Source organism: Bos grunniens, chromosome 2 (assembly GCF_055505025.1).
Source record: "Bos grunniens cultivar Pamir isolate PY7600 chromosome 2, Bosgru_T2T1.0, whole genome shotgun sequence".
NCBI lineage: Eukaryota > Metazoa > Chordata > Mammalia > Artiodactyla > Bovidae > Bos > Bos grunniens.
The window spans coordinates 120,093,140-120,111,245 of NC_141166.1; the positions used below are offsets into that span (position 1 = coordinate 120,093,140).

At 38.3% G+C, this 18,106-nt stretch overlaps 1 protein-coding gene across 7 annotated transcripts in view; it reads right to left on the bottom strand.

Annotated features, from left to right (window-relative positions):
* The window catches only part of CWC22 (CWC22 spliceosome associated protein), a 63,953-nt gene that overhangs the window by 43,528 nt on the left and 2,319 nt on the right, over positions 1-18,106 (bottom strand). For all 7 annotated transcript variants that reach the window (XM_086361124.1, XM_086361074.1, XM_086361115.1 and 4 more), the window contains exon 2: positions 2,952-3,087. In XM_086361124.1, coding sequence (XP_086217250.1) covers positions 2,952-2,978 — 27 coding nt within the window. In that variant the 5' untranslated portion in view covers positions 2,979-3,087. The remainder of the gene's footprint in view (positions 1-2,951; positions 3,088-18,106) is intronic.

Consider the following 18,106-nt stretch of genomic DNA (forward strand, 5'->3'; position numbering starts at 1 on the left):
GGCTTCCATAAAACTTGACATCAAGATCCTAAACAAATATGGAGAACAAGATTCATGCAATTCATGGTAACATCAAACACAGTATTTACTTATTTTTTATACGACACACCCGTTCCTCCAGCCTAGACACTCTGGGGGATACAAAAGATAGGAAAAACCTTCAAGGAGATTAGGATCTTAGAGGAGAGATGATTATAAAGATTTCCACAGTTAAAAACATCAGATTATATGTGAGACAGATAAAGAATAGGGAGGAGAAGGGGAAGGAGTGGGGAGAGAAAGAAAACAATAAAACTGCATTCTCTACTTTTCTTTTACAAGACATGACAATTATTTTGATTACATTAGGGAGAAGGCCTCAATTCTGTGCTAATGATTTTTAACACATCTCCACAACATCTGTTGTGAGCAAGAGGGAGAAATCAAAAATACTGAAGTCGTGACTCAGAATTTCATAAATGCGATCAAGTTAACAAATGACTGGCACATATAGTCAGTGCTAATAGGAGATCTTAAGTAGGACCAAGCACTGGGGTACACAGTACCAAGAGTGACAGTGAGTAAAGGGGAACTTGAACTGGGTTTCAGAACATTTTACTTAGTGAAAAATAAATTAAAAGTTTGATCCAAATAATAAGAACCTGAATTTCCCTCTTTCCCTTATCACAGAGGTTGGATTCGAAGTCAGAGCAGTAGTTGATGGTAATATATTGTTGAAATTACCTTTAAAAATTCTCTAAATCTTTCTTTAAGCAAAGCAAATACGGTACACTGAGCAGTCACCTGTAGTCTCTTACAATGTAGACAGCAGTGCGAGGAGGTGATAGGAGCAGGAAGCCTGTGTCCAGAGGCTCTGAGCATCCCTTAGGCTCAGGGAACAAGTCTTTAGAACAAAAAGAGAGGAGAGGCTGGAAGAGTTAGGGAACTTGCCTCTAACCGACTAAGGAAGCTACGTAAAGTCAATGGAAAAATAAGGAATCGTCAGCTGAAGCCTCCTGAACCTTAGAGATGAGGCCTCAGAACATCAAGAGAGGATCTGAGGTAAGAATGGACCCAACCCAGCTAGTGGCCAACAAGATGGAGAGACGAAGGCAAATGAAACTGAGAACTGGCTGAAGAGGGTTGAGCCACTAACAGTGAACAGCTTGCTGGGGACATTTCCCAGAAGATCCATGTGGACAACAAAAGGAGCATGTGGAGAGGCCCCGTCGAGAGAAACAGGAAGAGGACTCTGAGAAAGACTGAACACTTTTCGCTCTGTGTAAAAGGCAGAGACTGAACTGAGTGCTCTTGTCTAACATGGCTCAGTCAAGAGCCAGTTCTGCACAAGGTCTCCTTTCTCCTTAGGTCCCCAGCTCCTACCACAGTCTGCCATCTACTAGGCCCACAATTAAGTGTTTAACTGTCAGTGGACCAATGAATACAAGTTCCAAAGAGGCAGTATTCAGAACGCAATATGAAGAAGGTATCTACTGACAGATGGCGCCAGCTTCTGGGACAGCGAACGCCCTGTCAAAGGAAATATGTAAGCACAGGCTGGATGTCTACCTAGGAGGGAGGACTGGACAGTGTCTTCTCATACTCAAAAGAAGTTTGAAGAGATGGCCACAGAGCCTGTCTCGGTCCCTAAGCATACCAATTCATTTTGTTAAGCATTTATGACACCTCAAGCCTGGTACCTAGTGCCTGCTGTTAAGGAGCTCCTATCTCACACTAAAGTAGGTTTAGGGGTGCAGAGGTGGTGGAGGAGCGGAAAGGAGAAGTGTCTGTCTTTATAATCAAATAAAAATCCACCTTCCCCTTTACTGACTCCAAGATACAGGAAGTAATGTGCCTGCTTGTAGATCTATGAACTACACACATTGGCAAGTAGATCTGTGCAGCTGAAACGAAAAGGAAGGAGAATGGTTTGCTCTTCCACAAAGTCCACAGAGTCAGAGGAACAGGTCTGAAGCAGATGGAGTTACAGTTCTTGTGACCACTCTGACTACCTCTACTATTCTACTATTCTCAGAACCTACTCGAGCCACACTGGACTCGTCAGTTTTGCCTCTGCTGTTCCCTTTGCCTAGCACACTCCTCTCCTAGACATCTACTGGGCTAACTGCCTCATTTCCTTCAAATGTGTGCTCACAAAAGCCCCCTTGCACTGGGCCCTCCCTATTGAAAGCTGCATCATCCAATTGCTACTGATCAACCTTACCCTATTTCTTTTCTCCATAGCACAATCTAGCATTTAACACTGTGAAAACACTATATAATCCACTTACATATTAAGTTTATGATCTATTTGCTTTCTCCACCACTAGAATGCAAACTCCACAAGACCAAGGAGTCCTGTTTTATTCACCATTTTATCCAAAGTGCTCAAAACAATCACTGGGACATAGTAAGAATTCAGTGAATATTTGGTGAATAAACGAATGTATAATGTCTAAACTACAGCACAAAATAAGTAGCCCATTTATGCATCTGCAATATGCAACAAGAGGTTCACTTGTAGACAGACATGCAAAAACTGTGACCAACTGAGAAAGCAGACAATCATCTTCCATTTTATACTCATGCAGGAAATAATGCTCTTTAAGAAGAATGGCGGAATTTCCTGCTGTTTGTTATTTTTCTTTTATACATACATGCTCACTCATATATACTTTCTTGATTTACACACACATGCACACACTCATACACACGCACGCACACACACACACACACACACACACACACACACACACACACACACACCCTCCTCCACCCCTGTATGTTCTCTCAACCAACCACTTGACCATCTGGCCAAATATCTAGAGTTGAAATTGTGTTAAGTTCAATGTGTGTACAACACAACTCTACCGTCTGATTCTACTGTCCTAATTACAGAAATGCATTTTTGTTTAAAGGGTAGATGAATGACTACAAATTTATGTTCTTTATTATAAGTTTCAAACACTTACCTTTATTTGTGCCACACTGCTTTTCATTTTCTTTTGCCAGTTGATCTGATATGTCAAAGACTCCTTAAGCCGGCCCAAATAAATACCAAACAGGATGAATTCCTTGACAGTTTACCTTTCTGTCTGCAAATGTCACCTGTAAAATATACCAAAATAAGCCTTTGTTAACATTAATAAGTGTGTAAAATAATGACGTCATTATTTCGGTAATTTTTGAAAAATGCTGAACTCAAAGTTATGTTCATACACAACTGCCATTCACGTATTTTATAAGAATTGCATATCAATAGTTTATAATTTAACCCACTCCAGTGTTCTCGCCTGGAGAATCCCAGGGACGGGGGAGCCTGGTGGGCTGCCGTCTATGGGGTCGCACAGAGTCGGATACGACTGAAGTGACTTAGCAGCAGCAGTTTATAATTTATGGTATGGTGTAAGGTAATGAAATCACAAAAGTCAAATAGAAAAAAACATTAAAAGAGGTAGAGAATATAGAGTAAAAACTGTGCTCAGCACTAAAATAACTGAAAACAATTTTAAATAAATCTAATTTGAATTGGAGAAAGGATGATACAGATTATCTCGTCCAATTCTTCATTTTAAGGATAAGAACACTGTCAGATAAGTCATTTCAATGTTCTAAGTTATAACAATGTTCTAAGCTATAAAACAAGCTAGCAGCAGACTAGAAACCTAGCTTAAGGACACCTGACTAGGTATTCTTTTCACTGGACCACATACACAAATAATCTAGGCACTATAAAGTACAGTGATACAGAGTTGCCATCACAATGCAGTTGAGGAGGTATATAAATCACTAAGAAAAGTCTCCTTTACCATGGTTATCATGCTATCTAGATTAGTAAAAACAAAATATAGCTGATTCTTCACAAATGTATCTATCTACAAAGTATAACTGCAATCTAAAGCATATTATTGCTCAGGGACTCCCAGAGCAGAGAAAGCTAGAGAAGGGAAGTCCCATGTGCTCAATATACTCTCCCAAATTTCTGACTACACCTGCACCCATACACATACTAAACCCACACACATACTGAACAGAGTCCCGCTCAGGATCACAGAACTGAACAGAGATGTGAACAACTCAAGAGACAGATGGGTTCAAGAGATAGAATTTGCAACTTAAGCCTTATCAAATAATCGCCTAAAGGGTCCCCATTCCTCAGGGGAATACACCAGAATCCAAAGTCTTAACAGAATAGTAAAACGTCCACCATATAATTAAAAAACAACTTATCAGATAACTGTGGCCCAATCTTGAGAAAAAAGACAATCAAAGAAAACCAATACTGAGACACCAACCCAGATGCTGAAATTAGCATAAGAGGTTTTCAAAGCGTAGTCAAAAGTGAAAAGGAAAACATGCTTGTAAGGAATAAAAATATAGAAAATTTCAGGGGAAAAAAAAAAACCCAAAACAAAAAATGAACCAAAGTGAAATCCAAGGACTGAAAAATACATGAAGCAAAAAAATTCACTGGACATACTTAAGAGCAAAATGGAGATAAAGGAAAGCCAATGAGTTTGATGTAAAATCATTAGAAATTATCCAATCTAAAGAATAGAAATTTTAATGAACTGTATCAGGGATATGTGGGACAATATAAATGGGCATTGTGTAATTAAAGTACAAGAAGGAAAGAGAGAAAGAATGGGATAGAAGAAATATTTCAAGAAATAACAGCCAAGATATCCCCAAATTTGATGAAAGACACAAATTTACAGATTCAAGAAGCTTGAGCACTCCCCAACAGGATTAAGAAAACCACATTTACACAAATAGTTATATATAGTAGTCGTAATCAAACTGCTGAAAACTAAAGATAAAGAGAAAATCCTGAGAGCAGCAAGAAGAAAAAAGAACACATTATATATGGGGAATAATTCAAATTATTTCTGACTTTTCTTTAGAAACTAAGGAGACCAAAAGACAGCAGAATAATCTTTAAAGTGCTAAAAGATTAAGAAACTGTTAACTTTCAGCAAAAATAATCTTAAGAATGAAGATGAAATAAAGGATTTTTTCTGACTGAACAAAGCAAACAAAAACAACTAAGAGACACTAAGAGAATGCATCACCAGCAGACCTGCACTGCAAGGAATGCTAAGGGAAATAATACCAGATAGAAGTATGGCTTTTCAAAAGGGAAAGCATAACACTGGAAATGGTAACTCTCTCAAGAAACATAAAAGACTACTTTTTCCTTTATCTAAAATACACAGATCTGTTTAAAGCAGAAACTGTGTTGGAGAAGACTCTTAAGAGTCCCTTGGACAGCAAGGAGATCCAACCAGTCCATCGTAAAGGAGATCAGTCCTGAATATTCATTGGAAGGACTGATGCTGAAGTTGAAACTCCAATACTTTGGCCACCTGATGCAAAGAACTGACTCATTTGAAAAGACCCTGATGCTGGGAAAGACTGAAGGCGGGAGGAGAAGGGGATGACAGAGGATGAGATGGTTGGATGGCATCACAGACTTAATGGACATGAGTTTGAGTAAACTCCTGGAGTTGGTGATGGACAGGGAGGCCTGGAGTGCTGCAGTCCAGAGTCGCAAAGAGTCGGACACGACTGAGCGACTGAGTGTATGTATGCAGATATATGTGGACTAAAATGGACCTACATGAGGCAAGGTTTCTGATTTTTTTCTGAGGCAGTACAATATGAACTCTAAGAAGCCTGTGAAAAGTTAAGGACAGACATGATATTCTCTAAAGAAATGACAAAAAATGCAAATAAATATAACTAAAATGTCTACAGATAAATTAAAATCGAATTAAAAAAATAATTTATAAATGCAGGAGAGAAGGAACAGAACAAAAAACAGAGGACAAAAAGAAAAAAATAAGATGGCAAACTTAACTAACTCTATGAATTATGTCAAGTATTAATGAACAAACATTTCTAATTAAAAAACAGAAGCTACTCCTCCCTCACCTCAGGTGATACAGCCCTGAAGGTATTATAACCTAGTCTTGGCTGGATTTTAGGTCCCACTTGCCTCCTCAAAATGACTTACACAATGTGTATTTGCCATACACAAATCACGATTCTTTTCAAAGATTCTGTTTTTACGGCTATAAATGTATAGAGGTATAAAACTCAAAAAATTTTATTCAACAAACTTTTGCCCAAAGGTAATGGTATTTTTTTTTAACCTCTACATCATTATATCCTAGTATATCCTTATCATCCAGTATTATTTATACATACATTTATTCAATAACAACAAACATTTATTGTACTTGTATTTTGCCAGGCATCCTTCTAAGAACTGGGTAGATAGCAACGAACAATCCTAACACATGAAGCTTACTTATGAATTTATTTATAGATTAACTTATAAAAAGTAAAGTTAATTTATTTACAAAAAGTAAATCTATAATGATAAGCAAAGCACTCAGCTACTAATAAAGCAAAGTGGCTGGATGGGGTTTTTTTACACATGTCACTTCAGATTATTACTTAATACTGTAAAACAAGATCCCAAAGTTACTATGTTAACAAAAAAAAAAGTGGAATATGAAAACCTGCATGGCTGGAGAATTACTTGTACATATATTGGGACCCACCTTACTTACTTAGAAGATCTGAATACAGGGGTGGAGGTGGGGTGGGGGCGGGATACCTAGGCACACTGGTTTTACAAAGGCATCCCCAAGGTAATTCCAATATACAACTCTTCCTCAAGATTTCTCAGCTTTCCAATTCTGGAGGAGAAACTGGTTATCAATTTGTCTTAAATCATGAGTCAAATACAAGACTCCACAGCTTATCTACTTTGTAGTGAAGAATTTAGGACATAAACCATTTGAAAAGGGAAACATAAATTTCAAATATTAATCCTTAACTCACTGATAAAAAGCACATACATGTATGTAAAAAACAAAAAGCAGTATCAGTGCTTTTTAAATCTGAGAAATTCTGGGCACAATTATAGGGAGAAAATTCTTACTCATAATGCACTGATGGCCAGAGTACAGGCTTTTTGGAGCTTAGGACATCAGCCATGATAATTAAAGTAACAGTATTTACTATAATGGGCTTCCCAGGTGGTGCTTTTGGTAAAGAACTTGCTGCCAATTCAGGAGATATAAGAGATGGGGGGTTCGATCCATGAGTCAGGAAGATCAACCCACTCCAGTATTCAGAATCCCATGGACAGAGGAGCCTGACAGGCTGCAGTCCATAGCATCGCAGAGTCGGACATGATTGAAATGACTTTAGCATGCATGTATCTGCTATAACATGATCACAAACACAAATTTAAGCACTGAACTGGAGTCATGCAGATGACAAAATATGTTCATGAAATACTTTTATTATCCTTAAAATGAAAATAAAACATGAAAAATTGATAGGGCAAGAAAAGAAAAAACCTGCATCAGAATTCAGTCTTCCTATGTAAACTAGATATGTATCTGATAACAGTAATTGTTTCAATGATTATGTACTTTTCAAGTTAAAAAATGCATATACATAGACTGGCATAAACAGTAAAAATTTTCTTGCCCGTAGGCTTAAATATCCTATTAACTGTGAGATCTGGAACATATTTTATGTAAAAATTAAAAGCCTAGAGAACTGTTAATGTCCTTACTATTCATAATTTGTCCCTACTCCTGGGATGATACTATACAATACCTCAATAGAGGATTCCATTCTCTTCTATTTTAATAATGTTGTTATACAAATTAATTGGGGCTTCCCCGGTGGCACAGTGGTAAAGAATCTGCCTGCCAATGTAGGAGACACAAGAGACATGAATTGGATCGCTAGGTCAGGAAGATCCCCTGGAGTAGGAAATGGCAACCCACTCCAGTACTCTTGCCTGGAAAATTCCATGGACAGAGGAGCCTGGAGAATGACAGTCCACGGGGTACGACTGAGCACGCACGCACAAACACACCCCGCTGGCACCACGGATTAACTGAGTCACTTTTTGTCCACAGGAGCTTCTGCCCCTTCCTTACATTCACCAAGACTCCCTCTGTGAACTAGGCTCAAGAACTGAATTGTCCAAAATGAACCTCAAAAGAATCTAATCTAAGTAAAAGACTCTGCCTGGTACTCTTTACTTTTTGCAGGGAATATGCTGGTGGATACTGCTGCCATCAATCACCTGTGACTCATTTTCAGGACTTCTCTGATCCAGAAGGGGAAAACACAGAAGACAGAACAAGGCCCTCCTTCAACAGACGCTAGACACCAGTCACTGCCACAGACTCATTTGCATTATTTTTGTCCTTGATCCTCTTATTTTTTTTTCCCCTCTCTGCTAGCTGACACTTCTAAATCAGCACTATACAAAAGAACTTTCTGCACTAATGGAAAGGTTCTTTTTCTGTACTGTCAGTAGCCACTATACCAATACAATAGTCACTGGCCACATGTGGCTATTGAGAACTTCAAATATACCTAGTGGAAATGAGAAAATTTATTTTATATGATTTTAATTAAGTTTATATTTAAACATTAATAGCTACATGTGGCTACTGGTTACCATACTATACAACACAATTCTAAACGATTAGTAGACACTAGAGGCTTTTAGTCAGGGCATTCTGAATCCTTGTTTTGACAGTCTCCAGATACGATATGCAAATTTCTCCAAGCCAGGCTTCAATAATACATGAGTCGTGAACTTCCAGATGTTCAAGCTGGTTTTAGAAAAGCCAGAGGAACCCGAGATCAAATTGCCAACATCCGCCGGATCATGGAAAAAGCAAGACAGTTCCAGAGAAACATCTGTTTCTGCTTTATTGACTATGCCAAAGCCTTTGACTGTGTGGATGACAACACACTGTGGAAAATCCTGAAAGAGATGGGAATACCAGACACCTGACCTGCCTCTTGAGAAATCTGTATGAAGGTCTGGAAGCAACAGTTTGAACTGGACATGGAACAACAGACTGGTTCCAAATAGGAAAGGAGTACATCAAGGCTGTATATTGTCACCCTGCTTATTTAACTTATATGCAGAGTACATCATGAGAAACGCTGGGCTGGAAGAAGCACAAGCTGGAATCAAGATTGCTGGGAGAAATATCAGTAACCTCAGATATGCAGATAACACCCCCTGTATGGCAGAAAGTCAAGAACTAAAGAACCTCTTGATGAAAGTGAAAGACGAGAGTGGAAAAGTTGGCTTAAAATTCAACGTTCAGAAAACTAAGATCATGGCTTCCAGTCCTATCACTTCATGGCAAATATATGGGAAAACAGTGGAAACAGTGGTTGACTTTATTTTTGGTGGCTCTAAAGTCACTGCAGATGGTGACTGCAGCCATGGAATTAAAAGACACTTCCTCCTTGGAAGAAAAGCTATGACCAACCTAGACAGAATATTAAAAAGCAGAGACATGACTTTGCCAACAAAGATCCGTCTAGTCAAGGCTATGGTTTTTCCAGTAGTCATGTATGGATGTGAGAGTTGGACTATAAAGAAAGCTGAGCACCAAAGAATTGAGGCTTTTGAACTATGATGTTGGAGAAGACTTGAGAGTCCCTTGAACTGCAAGGAGATCCAACCAGTTCATACTAAAGAAAATCAGTCCTGAGTGTTCATTGGAATAACTGATGTTGAAGCTGAAACTCCAATACTTTGGCCACTTGATGTGAACAACTGACTTATTTGAAAAGACCCTGATGTTGGGAAAGATTGAGGGCAGGAGGAGAAGGGGACGACAGAGGATGAGATGGTTGGATGGCATCACTGACTCAATGGATGTGAGTTTGAGCAAACTCCTGGAGTTGGTGATGGACAGGGAGGCTTGGCATGCTGCAGTCCATGGGGTCACAAAGAGTTGGACACAACTGAAAGACTAAACTGAACTGAAGATATGATACTAATTAATTCTTCAGATACTGTCAAAAGTTAAAAAAAAAAAAAAACAACTCATAACCAATTATGGGAAAAGTCATTTGGTTATTTTCCATGACAGATTCAGATTATGAGAAATAAGGAATATAATAATCCTCACCGTAGAGTTTGTCTATGTTTTAATCATCAATGTGTGATCCCCACAGTCTGCTATGATGATAAATAATCATTTTACATAAACAACAAGAAAAGCCTAGTATTAGAAGTATTATTACCATCACAAACTTCATATACAATCCTGGGCCACTGAACAACAGTGCAGATAGTGATTGACCACATCTCCAGAAGATAAATGATCTATCCTTTAGCTTAGACTGAGTAACCAGAAGGGGTACTGATAAAATGGAAAAAAAGAAAAACAAACCCTGCTGACAGCCAAGAATTGACACCGACACAGAAACCACAACTTTTAGAATGGATTTCCACTAATTTGCAAAAGAGAAAAACAAGCTGCAGCCCATGGGGTCACAATGAGTTGGACACGACTGAGTGACTCAACTGAACTGAAGTCATCATATGGAACATGGATTATCTGAGGTCAATTCTGTTCAGTCCCATCTGACCCATACAGAATGATGTGGGCATGCACTCATGTGTTCTTAAGATACGCCCACTTACTGTTCCACCAACTCTTTAGTTTACAAATTCTCTCTTGTGTACAAATGCCTGCCAAGACCAGATACCTGGTGAGCACTAAGTACATTATTGGGGATTTTTTTATTGATGGGCTTTAACATACAAGACAAATGAAGCACTTTCTTCAACAATTCGATGACATGGGGGACAAAAAAAGAAAGAAATGGGTGGTACAACTGTTATAAGAGGCTTAACAGACTTAACACATGTAATATGTGGACTGTGTTTAGATCCAAAGTTGAACAATTTGCCCTACTCTATGATGGGGTGTGTTTATATAGTAGGATCCATGCTAACTTGAAATGAGCACTAACTCAGTTGACCAACATCCTCTATGCAGTCTTCCTTCCAAATAAAGGAGGCAGACTGGAGGTCTCTTCCCTTAATGGGGGACAAAATAATGGAAGAGCACATTTTCTAGTCCAGTTTAATAGTATGAACTTGCTGAAAAGCATTATATGCACATCATGGTTTTCTGGGTAGAAGAATGAGAACAGGGTGGGATCTGGACTTTCAGAAATACTTAAATCCATACAGATAAACGTATTTTCAACCCAAGAGAACTTACCTTAGCATGTACCTAAAATAAAATGTATTTCAAAATCAGCCTTTACTTATATCGTCCGACTCTTTGCGACCCCATGGACTGTATGTAGCCTACCGGGCTCCTCCGCCATGGGATTTTCCGGGCAAAGGTACTGGAGTGGGGTGCCATTTCCTCCTCCATATACCTATATAGTGTATACTGTATACCTATAGAGCCTTTACCTATATAGTGTGCCCAAATTGATAATAAAGGAGATAGTCTAAACTCTAGTACCAATAATTTATAAACATTCAAAAAGCATTTTTCTCAACTGTAAAACATGTTTTCCAATGAGGTAAGTCATTTTAAAATAATGTGATGGTTAGTGACCCTTGGCTGACAGGAATGATACAACGGTGAACACAGCTTGCCCAATGCTGTGCAGAACCAGCCAAAGGGAAGAATGCCAATGTGTATAGTAGCTCCACAACACACTAATTTGCCATCTACACTAACAATTCTACAGCACATTACAATGATGTTTCTGAGATATATGAGATGAACTAATTACATACATTTCTTGTGTCAGAAGTCAGAAACATCTAATTTAGAGTCAGATAACAATAGCAGCAACAACAAATATATAAAACTGTTATAGTCACAAAGACACTATACCAGGTACTTCATTTCTATATTCTTATTCAACCTTCATGGTTACCCTGCTTGTGTGACTTTTTTAAACCTTATTTTTCAATGGGAAAACTGAGGTACAGAGAGTTGAAGCGATGGGTACAAATAAATCACTGCTAGTAAGTGACAGAGCTAAAATTCAAGAAAGTTTATCTGATGCCAAACCATCTGATACTGCATCCCAAGGAAAATAGCAACATTAGTAAGCTGATGCCAAATTGGTAAACTATAAAATGTAAAAAGACACAATCTATATATACTATGCATAAAATTTTCCTAAACTGATCCATTCAAAGTTCCAGATAGTAAAGGTTTTGATGTTAATATAATGAGGCCCTACTATTTTTTTTAACATGAATAATAATGTTAAGGATCCCTTTATTTAATTTGCGTATCAAGAATTCACTGTGACCAGGTACAATATGAGCAAATAAATCACTTGACTATTGTACAATATCTAGTATTGTCCTTGACAATCCCTCTAGGGTCTAAAACCCAGTTTCTCTTCTCATCCCACACACACACACACACACACACACACACACACACACACACACAACCTGGTTTCTCTTCTCATCCTACACTCACACACACCTGGCAATTTTTAATGCCTTTAATTTGAAATTATCTCACCCATTTAAGTTTACTGAGTTTTCTTTCTGATCAGTGTCATCTTTCACCTTTCTACCCTTCAACCGTCATCACCAAATACTTTTCTGGCAATCAAGTACAATCTGTTACATTTCTATGTCCCAAAACATAAGAGTGAAATTGATAATACTATAGACTGCTATCCCAGTTCTAACAAAATATGCATAAAGTACTATCATCGTCCAGATTTATACAGAATATGCCTGCAGGGAAATTCTGAGAGTTCAATATGTGCATGCTTGATACGTAGACTAATTGGAAATTCCTGCAATGAGAGTAATTTATCTAGAGTTTATAGTTCTCACTGCTCTTCTTAGCATCACTGTGTGGATTTCATGATGAATTATTAAATTTCTCTCTCCTTGTCACAAGTAAGTCACTCAGCAAAACCACACCTGCTCTCCTGAGCAAGGAGAATATTTTATAATAAGATGTTGTTTCAGCAAGCATCAGAAAGCAAAATACTTAATAAGATTTGTAAGAAGACTGCTTTAGTAACTGGAAACTATAAAATTATACATTCTGCAATTATCTCAAAAGTTCAAAAAACAGGAAAATATTCAATTAATTAAGGCATTACTTTCTCAATTATTTCAAAATAAAACATCTACTACTGTCCCTTAGGTATCTTCAACCCATGTTCGAGGAACTTGTGGAAATATACTATCATAAAATTGTTAAAAGAAAGTCGATTTCCTTTAGTTTGCTCTTCTGCATTCTACATAGGAACAGTAAGCATGGCAAACTCCAAACATTATAAGAGAGTTTAAAACAAAAAACAAAATAAGAAAATGGAATAGTAAATAGCATTCAAATTGAAAGCTAGTGCAAATCTGTTCTTAATACAAAAATGTAATGGAAAGGTGGTGTTGATGGAATCCTTGGAAAAATTTCCAAATAGGACACAAACCGATGACCCTTCCAAATACTCATTTTCCTTTTCAAGGAACAGATAGGAATAACAGATTGGCCACAGTTCTTAAGCATGAATGACAAGATTGCCATGGCCAGTCCCTATTTGTACTAGAGGAAAAAAAAATTGTTTAAGAAAACTGCTTCCTTCTTTTTTCTTGCTATTTTTTGGAATACATACATATTAGCAAGAAATTTGCCCCATGATATGCCACATAAGAAAAATATTTGATACTGTAATTCAATTTCAGCACAGGTTCATAATACCAAGAAAATAAAAGGGTCAAAACTTTTCAAGAAAAGTCACAAGAGTGACAGTCCCTTACCTGCTATTCTGAAATCCGAAATGTCCTAAAAATACAGATTTTTGGTAAACTCATTTGACAGCAAAATTTGACATGCACTAACTCAAGACTTTATGTGACTCTTCACATGATGTACTATAGAAATATTACATGTATTTGAGTAGATGATGTTGCCCTGGGATCCCAAAAGGGGGATTACTTAATAAATATATCTGCACTGTATTCTCTCTGTAGAAATCTGAACAAATTCTGAATGTCAAATCAGAATTATCAATACAAATGCAGAAATGCAGATCTGTCCTCCCTGCCTGCTTTCTGGTACACTACAGTACACCAGGTGTGTGCTTGGACGCATAACCATCTGAATGACTGAAGGTTACCACGTAGAAGTGACAGGCTTAGAAGCTGTGCAGATAGTATTAGATATTGTTTGGGTTTTTAAACAATGAGGAATAAACAACATAAACACTTCTGACTGGTCTTTGACTCTATGTAGGGAAGACAGCACCAACTTGGGGACTTCTTAAGACAGTGAGACTCAGATGAGTAAAAAAAAAAGACAAAATCTAAAAGTCTTGTCATTTTTTAAGAACTCAGTGACACCAACGCGTGTTGTGTGTTAAGTCGCTTCCGTCATGTCTGACTCTTTGCGACACCACAGAATGTAGCCCCCCAGGCTCCTCTGTCCATGGAATTCTCCAGGCAAAAATACTGGAGGGGACTGCCATTTCCTTTTCCAAGACCAATATTCATACCAAAAATCACTCATTATAAACTGAAAGTGTTAACCCCCATTCACTTCCCACACCATGAAGCCAATCCATATTAGTCTGTGTTTAAGTTACCAAAGAAATTAAAATGATAATGATCATATGAATATGCTACCTAAACTTTTTTTAAGTCTTTTCTGGTACATAGGAAGATCCAGCCTTTTCACTAGAATGCAGGCTCTATGAGAGCAGGAAGTTGTTGATTTTTGTTTCAAAATCTCTATCAGCTACTTCTGGATTTACAGTATTGATTTCCAAATGAGTTAGTTTTAAAGAAAAATTCTATATGTTGAACTTATTTACTGATTCATTTAAATATAATTATGACATATATGGGGCAAATTCCCTTTATGCTGCCCCCTCTCTAATTCCATTCTCTTTCTCTACACAACCAAGCTTTTTCTGGTAGATGAGTTCACATAAAGCACCTCTAATTCTTAATCTCCCATTAACCCCTTTTACCAGTCTGGTTTCCACTCTTGGGATTCCACAGTATGTATCAAGGTTACCTAATGACTTTCTTGTTGCTAAATCTAGGGGCCACTTCCTTCTTCTATAACACTGTGTCTAGCACTTGGTACTGCTAACCACATTCTTGAAGTTCTCATTTCTCATCTTACACCAAAGACACCAAGTTCACTGGTTTTGCTTTTGTCTCTTCTTCTGTCCACCCCTCTAACATTTTACCATTCCACAGAGTTTAATCTTTGCTCAGGGATTTTGTCTGTTTTGTTCATTATTATAATCCCAAAAGTTTCTCAATACTTGTTAAATGAACAAATGAATAGTCCTTAACTTTCCTTTCTCCACATTCTCTCTGGAAGACCATCTCCACTTCCACATCTTAGGCTAATATTCATAAGAACGATTTTACTTCATCCAATCTTTTCTACAGTGTTCCAAAGCTTTATCTCCAAATGCCTATAGAAACCTCCGTGTGGATGCACCAAAAGCCCGCTGAACTAGACGCCCAAGTTGGAACTCATTTCCTCCTCTCCTCAAACCAGCACTTCCTCTAAAATATTACCTGTAAAACTAGCCACGTGACAATTTCCTCATTCTGTGTCAGTCATCAAATCTAACTGATCCTACTTTCTCAGTTAACAGGAGACAGAATCAAATCTGCCCATTTCCCACCACCGCCCCCCCATTCTCTCTGCCATTGTATACAGGAAAAAATTAAGGGGAAGGTTCCATTTAGGGAAGATCCTATAAGATAATCCCTAGTTTCATTTTAGAAGAAGGCAAAATAGTTTTGACCTCTCTAATAAGATTTCTCATAGGTCTTCTTTATCTCCAGACTACAAGGACTTTCCCAACTTGCCACTAAAAAACATAGGGCGCCACTGCATTCTACCCACACAGAGCAAAAGGATTCTGTAAATACCTGCAATGCTGCCTGGAGAGAAATCCAGGCCTTAAATTAAAAGCACATCCCACTACAATATAACTGTATTATTTCACACTTTGGAAATTTCCTTCTAAATTTTTAAAATGAAAATTCTGTCTCAATGCTTACTGTATCTACCATCAGTCTCCTTATATTATTCTTTAATAGAAAAGAGTTTTTGGTAGCAGTTCTTCTTGTTAACTCAATAAAAATAAATCTTAAGGGATGTCTCTGGGGCTTCCCAGGTGGTGCAGTGGTAAGGAATCCGCCTGCCAATACAGGCGACGCAAGAGATATGAGTTTGATCCCTGGGTCAAGAAGGTACTCCTAGAGCAGAAATGGCAACCCCACTCCAGTATTCTTACCTGGAAATTCCATGGACAGAAGAGCCTGGTGGACTACAGTCCAGGGGGTCACAAACTGTCAGACACGACCGAGCACACACAAGGGACATCTCCACTGCTGCTAGGCCTTTAACCACCTGACCTCAAACCCTGTTAAGCCCACCTCATCTTGCCTTCTAGTTCCCTACACTTCACTTGGTTCACAGCTCAAGTGGCCAGCAGCAGAATTCAACTTTCCTCACTAATCCCAGCACCTGATTCACTGAACAAATATTATCAGTATGGGTTTTACTGATCTGTGATTAAGTTAAATTTATACCCATTGTAACGACAACAAAGAAGAGACAAAAAACCTTACATGTAAAACCTACATAACCCTCACCACTTAATATATACCTTGTCTGGCAAAGAAGTATCTCCAGCGCTTCTAACCACCCACTGAACAGTACTTTTTTCATTTTGTCTTTAAAGTTTGCGTTTGTGAGGAAAGTCTCCTTTGTGAGGTTTTTTATAACTGAAAAAAATTTTTATGGGAGAAACAGGAAAACAGAATGAAAAGAACTGATATTTATATTAAAAAGTGGTTCAGAAAAGCACTTAGAGAAAGTAAACGGTTGAGAAAAAGCAGGATGGTCATGGTCTTTTTCTTTTTACTTTACCCCCAATTCTCTGGAAGCAAGTTAAGAATAGAGGGTCAAAGGCAGTGTCTGTATCTTGTGAGGGGAGACATGTTAAGCTGCACACAAGGCACTGAGGGCTGAGACAGAGTTCCTATTATCAGGCAGAGCAGAGAGATCTAAGTGCTACAGCAATGTTATAAACACAATACTACTAGAAAAATGGAAGGGCAAGTAAGTGGGTCTGGGGAACAAAGAAAGAAATCGGTCTAGAAGCTGCATTGTGAAGGACAAGTAGGTCATTCAGGCAATGAGACAGCACGTATAAGGACTCAGAGGCGTGAAAGACCGCGTAGAACACTGGATCCCTGAAATACTTGGTCACTGTTATATATCCAGAACTTAGGACTGTGTGCGCTACTTAATAGGTTCCAATTCTAAAATCAAAGATAAAAGGCAGTGTGTAAGCTTTTGATGATTGTTCCTAATTCTTCCTATGAAGAACTCCCTATAATGATATCTGACAACTTCTTTACCATGGAATACCACAACAGTCTTGTCCCACATATCAACCCCTACTTCTAGGAATGGCCAAGCTGTTGTCATCAACAGTATCAAGACAGTACCATGAGGAGCCAAACCTTACCTGTCTTTACCGCCACCCTCCCTCGGTTAACCTGGAGAGTAGCTTTAATATCCTTCCCTATTGAGATGAAAAAAGTATCAGTTCCTTTCCTACCAGTTCCAATCCAAGAGGAAATCTGACCCTCAAGGTGTAGTGACTTCAAGTTACTAAAACAGGTCTAATTGCCGAGAACGTTGCATGCCTTCATTCATACCACTTTGTTCCCCCCTCCCCAAAAAACATTCATCAGCTTGCCTTACTTAAGTATAAGGGCCAGATATGTTCTCTCAACTCTCACAGTACAGCTTTGAAGGTGGGCTTGCTGATGATTAAATGATAGAGCCACTTAGTAAATCATATTCTAAATTTTAAAGACAATTTGAGGGGGTGGCCTCTACAGAGATGTTTATAAAGTAGCCCCTAAATACAGCACTACATTCTAGACCAGAGGCTCCTGTCATCATGTCTAGAATAAACCTATCCTGATAAACTAATTCAGGAAAGGACTCACAGGGTAGCTTTCAAGGTGAAAGTACTGAACTCTTGTCTGATCCATTTATGAGTTGGTGTGATCACTCACCTAGAGCTAGACATCCTGAAATGTGAAGTCAAGTGGTCCTTACGAAGCAACACTACAAACAAAGCTAGTGGAGGTAATGGAATTCCAGCCGAGCTATTTCAAGTCCTAAATATGATGCTGTTAAAGTGCTGTATTCAATATGCCAACAAATTTGGAAAACTCGGCAGTGGCCACAGGACTGGAAAAGGTCAGTTTTCATTC